Here is a 5,526-nt window from a genome sequence, read left to right as displayed (position 1 = left end):
AGTTCATGTACTCAGACCAGTAATATTTGGGGTCACAAGTTTTTGCCATGAATATTTTGTGGGTCAGAAGATAAAAAGTTTGGGAACCACTGTAGAACAGTAATGATAGAAAAAACATTATAAGGTCTAAGAAAACAGTTTAAGAACAATAAAAAAGTTTTTAAAAAAGGAAAAAATATATATATATATACATAAGCACACTAAAAAAAGAATAAAAAATTAAAAAGATAAATTTCAGCACAGTAGAGGGTGTGACACAACAGCAGCACAACAGTACAATCAGTGTGTCATCTTTCTGTGATAATTTTAGCCACTTTGTGCTTTGCTTATTTGTGCTAAATGAAGCCACTTTTTTACTAATTTCATCTTTTTTAGCTATTTTATAACAAATTGCAAACCATTTTGTTAATCTTTTTCTCTTTTTTCTGCAAGACTCTTTTGGCATCAAGCATTCACGCTGCGTTTTTGTAGAAAATGCAAATTCTCTAGCTTACAATAATTTAAATCTATGTTTCTTATCAGGTGCCTGGATCATATCAAACACTTTACTAGAAAAGAGTTCCTGAAAGGGTTTAAAAATGCTCGCTGTTGGTTGTTTTACATTTTAAAAGCTTGAAGTGGGCGTGTTTTGACAGCTCAGGTCAGGTTGGGAAAGATAACAGCTTTGTGACTGAAACATCAGACAGTACTGTTTATGTTTGACTTATTTCTGAAGAAATAAAGAAATTAAACGAGCGTCTTGAAGCGATGGAGAATACTCGCCTCACATAAAACAAATTTTAGCACAATAGCTGGAAAAAATACCAAACTTGAGCAATGATGATTGCTTTATGGCCTTTCATATGATGATAATAAATTAACGGATGATTATATCTCATAACAGCATTAATTTTCCACAACCTCGAGCCATTAGTAACACAGCGTATGTGACACATCACATCCCAACCCATTCTCACTCCCGAGTCGTCACATATTGACGTTTTTCAAAGGTCCCTTTGCGTCCAATTTTGACGCATCAGGTACCCCCCTTGCGTCATATTTTGACGGGATGGGGCGGAATCTGTTGTCGTAATTTTTCAAAGTGTAGAAAATGCACAAATAGTACCGTCCCAAAGCGTGAAATTACGTGTATTCACTTTAGACATCCTGTCCCAGACCCTAGTACCTAAAATTAACCATTAACCCTGATACGTAAAATTAACCATTTTTAGAAAATGTAGGAAATTCATGGCAACTACGTGTTGCAAAGCCTAAAATTACCTAATGTTCGCTGTAGACATCCTATCCCTGACCCCAGTCCCTAAACTTAACCATTTATCCTGATCCCTAATGTTAACCTCAGACCCCCGACCCAAAGACCCCTGGTGGCGCAACCCGGAAAAGCCGCGGGCGGCAAGGACTGACGCGAGGGGGGTACCTGATGCGTCAAAATTGGACGCAAAGGGACCTTTGAAAAATGTCAATATGTGACGACTCGGGAGTGAGAATGTGTTGCACATCCACCTGAGGAGTAAGTCAGCACATTTTCAGATTCAGTGTGAGCCACCATTTGCAGCATTTTCTTTTTGATGTTGCACGTTATGGGTCGGTAGGGTTTTGCTGGTCCAGGACCCAAAACGTTTTCAAGGCATGCCAATCCAGCCTCCATTTTTCACCACAAACAAATAATGCGCTGAGGAAACAAAAAATTCCTAAATAATAGGGGTGCAACGATACAGAAAATTCACGATTCAGCTCGATATTTTTTCGATACACAAAAGAGAAATGTCCATACCCCTTTTAACTTGTAATTCATTTAAATTAATTATGAACATTTGTTTAACCTCAAAAGTACAGTCTTTAAATTAAATGTTGCTGAAACAGCAAGTTTCTCAGTGGATCTGCACTCAAAAAGGCAGCCTAGGTGGAGTAGTCGAACACAGATCCACTGATCCTTCAACACAGAGCATCTTCAGAAGACAAGCTGATAAAATAAATTTTAAAAATCTGTATTGTTCCATACAAGTGTGTATTGAACCTAAAGCACAGTTCGATACGGTTCGATGCGGGCACATGTATTGTTGCACCCCTACTAAATAAATATTGGATACATCCCACTCCTGTGCCTGTTCACATTGGATTAGTATTATCAGGACCTCAGAGTTCAGTAATTTTTCAGTTACAAATTACTGACATGACCGATTTGCACGGGATTAATGGTGCGTTCCATTTACATCGTATTCCCGGAACTGGTAAATGGTAGTGACGTCATTTTCCAAAAAAACATATAAAGCTGCATTCCAGTTATGCCTGAGTCACACTACAAGATAATCAGGCCGATTTCTGCCCTTCTGACAATCTTAAGGAAGTCCAGATTATCGTGATGGCTCTAAAGATAATCTGAGCAGATATTCCCACTGTGAGTGGTGAGTTAAGAGTGATCTAGTCGGCTCGGAAGGATGTCGTGATCGCTCCGACCTCAAATCGGGGTTATTCAACATGTTTGATTTTTTTGGCCTGATATCACAGTGTGTGTAGCGTTCACCTGAGCTCTCAGCCTGTTGAATGAGACGTGTAGCCAATCAGAAAGCGAGGTGACGTAAACACAGAGGGGATTCCAAAATACAGAAGACAAAAAACTGTCGTGACTCAGCAGAAAGTCTGCTGGATGTTAAAAGTCCTTTGGAATTGTTTTTGTTAAAAAATAGTCCACAAACGATGAACATTGTTTCTTCCTTGTTGCAAATGTTTATTTACTCTGAACTCACGTCTCTCTGGAGGTCACGTGAGATTTTTCCTCGGACATATGAATTCTCGCGAGATTTCAGGAAGTCTCGCGTGATTTAATATCTGACAGTTCATGAATGAAAAATATTTTCGTGTGTGGTGTGATGTCTCTTGCCGTGTGTCTGTACACCACACACTGAAGGGCCAAACCTGGTAGATCCATGATTTTCTATCCTCATGTGTGGGCTTTGTCAGTCTTTGAAAATCGTCCGACTGTTTTAAAATCTTGTAGTGTGACTCAGGCTTTAGCCGACAGGCGATTATTGCTACCGCTACTACAACACTGCTACAATATAAACAATAACAAAAAGAGAATTATACTACGTACATCATGCAAATAAACATTGATTTTAATGTATGCACAGAAAACACACTACTTGTGCGAGTGATTAAACATGCACAAAGAATTTAAGAAATATAATTAAGAGTAAAAGTATGAAGTTAACTTTCTAAAGCTGCGAGTAGCCGCCATCTTGAAATCGAAATTGGGGGCAGTTTCATTCCTTCCACTTTACGAGTGGAATATTACCACTGGAGGTTCCAGTTTAAATCTACCAATGGGAACTGGGAAATTACCACTTCCCAGAACTACTGGAACACAACAACACAGACAATCTTCAGTTATTACAAACAGCGTGTGGTCTGTAGGTAAAACTAACCTGGTCAGAGCAGGGCTTTACTCCTCAGTTTGATGTGACGGGTCACAGGTGCTTTGGGTCGAACAGAACAAGAACCCACGAGGTCACGAAGAAAAGCTTCAGTAAATGTTTCTGCTGACCTGCAGCTCCGCCGATGAGAGCGGAGGTCCGGGGGGAACGAGGAGCTAAATGCCAAACGGTTTGAAGATTTTTCAGGTCCGTCAGCTCGACTTTACGACGACGATTAAAGCGAGTCCTCCTTCATCCTCTGGCTGCTTCACTTTCAGCTGTTTGGAGCAGCAGGAGACACAATCAGTGACATTTCATCCACTGTGTCTGTTCCACCCCAGAGAAATTCCTTTTTAGTTTTATTAGCAGCCATCCAGCACTAATTAAAGTCTCAGTAAATCTCTCAGATAATTTGTTGTGCTTTAATGGTTAGGCGTAATTACCTTTAATCGCCATCTTCTCTTAAATGTTCATCAGCTAATCTTGAAATTCTTTTAGCAGTTTGATGTTACTGTTGAATAATAAAGTCCTTCAGTTTGTTAGAGGAGCAGGACAACAGGAAGCATCCATGCAGTCCTTAAAACAATCATTCCTTTAATAAAAACTCTTCTACAAATAAATTATCTCCACATTCATGTTGAGCGTTCAGTCTTAGAAGGGATGTTAGGTAGTGTAGGACTTTGTTTTTCTTCTCTCAGTGCATGCTATAAATCTGTTTAGTGAAATGTGTTGTATATAAAGGTCTTTGTAAATAAAGATGAGACGAGATGTTACATATTTGTGTTTCAGAGGAGGAATCTAAGAGAGCAGATTTTTTTTTCTGGCTGAATAAAACATGCAGAATGTAGAAACGTTTGTAAATTTAAGAAAGGGTTGTGTTGATTAAATTAGAATGTAAAAGTCTGAAAACGATGCAGTGTCTCAGTTGTTGCGTTGAGATGGTTTTACTTCCTGTGTGTGTTACTGCTGTCAGCAGCATGTTGTTGAAATGCTCCTCACTCCGTCCATCTGTCACCCCTCAGGCCCGGGTCACGGACCTGAAGTCCTGCGTGGTCGTTTTGAGGATTCTCAGAGAGATGTGCAACCGCCTGCCGGAGTGGCAGCCTCTCAAAGGATGGGTACGTGACGGAATCACAGTCAGTCGTGTTTAAAAACTTTTATGAAAGCAACTTTTTCTCAGTGTCGATGCCCCATTTTTTTTTTTTGCCTCGGCAGCCGTTGGAGGTGATCTGTGAAAAGGCCATAGCCACCTGTAACCGGCCGTTGGGTCCAGGTGAGGCCCTGCGCCGCGTCATGGAGTGCATCGCCTCAGGAGTCCTTTTACCAGGTCGGTGATCAGCGGTTCAGCTGCACGAGACTGTGGATAAATTCAGCATATGGTTACCAAACATGACCCTCAGCCCAGCAGCTTCTATTAAACACCATGTGTAAAAAAGTAAAGTTTACAGCAGGAGTGTCACTTATTTTCACCAAGGGCCAGTTGTAGTTAACTTTGACGTTTCATTTTTAACATGAAAAATCACTTCCCTGAGCTCCGCTAACAAACAGTAACTGAGCTCTACCTGGTATTTCCTGCATAGAAACAGCATTTTAACACGTCCTCTTATAATTACTGAAAAGTACTACCTGTACTACTGACTAAATGTATATAAAACCAGAAATACTATTAAAAGTAAAAGTAAGAGTTTTATTCACTGAGTTGTGAGTGGTAGCCATCTTGAATTCTGAACTCTCCCACTTTCCCACAGGGAATTCCCACTGGAGGTGCATTCCAGTTTAAATTTATAACTTGTAAGTGGGAAATTCCCAGTGTCTGGTGAAAATGCAGTGAAATGGAAATTTTAAACGTCTACTTTTGAACGCTGTGCAGCTCCACCTATTGTTTTTATGCTTTCATTTTTTGGGTAAATAATCGACATGCATTATGGGAAATGTAGTTTATGGTTAATGCTGGCTTAAAAGCAGCTTATTTATGACCCCCGAACGCGAAGCTGGGGGTTCATCTGAATTGATCAGGAGGCCACAGTTACTTAAAGCCAACAGCTCAGGGGCTGGACAAGTGATGTAATCTTTCACATTTAATATTTGTTTATTTAGTTGTTTATTTAGTTGT

General features: G+C 39.9%; 1 protein-coding gene across 4 annotated transcripts in view; it reads left to right on the top strand.

Moving 5' to 3' along the window:
* Nucleotides 1–5,526, top strand: part of LOC106521875 (spermatid perinuclear RNA-binding protein) — an 88,553-nt gene that overhangs the window by 64,895 nt on the left and 18,132 nt on the right. For all 4 annotated transcript variants that reach the window (XM_014014625.1, XM_014014626.1, XM_014014623.1 and 1 more), the window contains exons 7-8: nucleotides 4,436–4,531; nucleotides 4,629–4,740. In XM_014014625.1, the coding sequence (XP_013870079.1) occupies nucleotides 4,436–4,531; nucleotides 4,629–4,740 (208 nt within the window). The remainder of the gene's footprint in view (nucleotides 1–4,435; nucleotides 4,532–4,628; nucleotides 4,741–5,526) is intronic.

The sequence above is a fragment of the Austrofundulus limnaeus genome, unplaced genomic scaffold, assembly GCF_001266775.1.
Source record: "Austrofundulus limnaeus strain Quisiro unplaced genomic scaffold, Austrofundulus_limnaeus-1.0 Scaffold117, whole genome shotgun sequence".
In the NCBI taxonomy this organism is placed as follows: domain Eukaryota; kingdom Metazoa; phylum Chordata; class Actinopteri; order Cyprinodontiformes; family Rivulidae; genus Austrofundulus; species Austrofundulus limnaeus.
The sequence above is the reverse complement of the archived record's forward strand: the minus strand, read 5'-3'. Positions and strand labels throughout refer to the sequence as shown.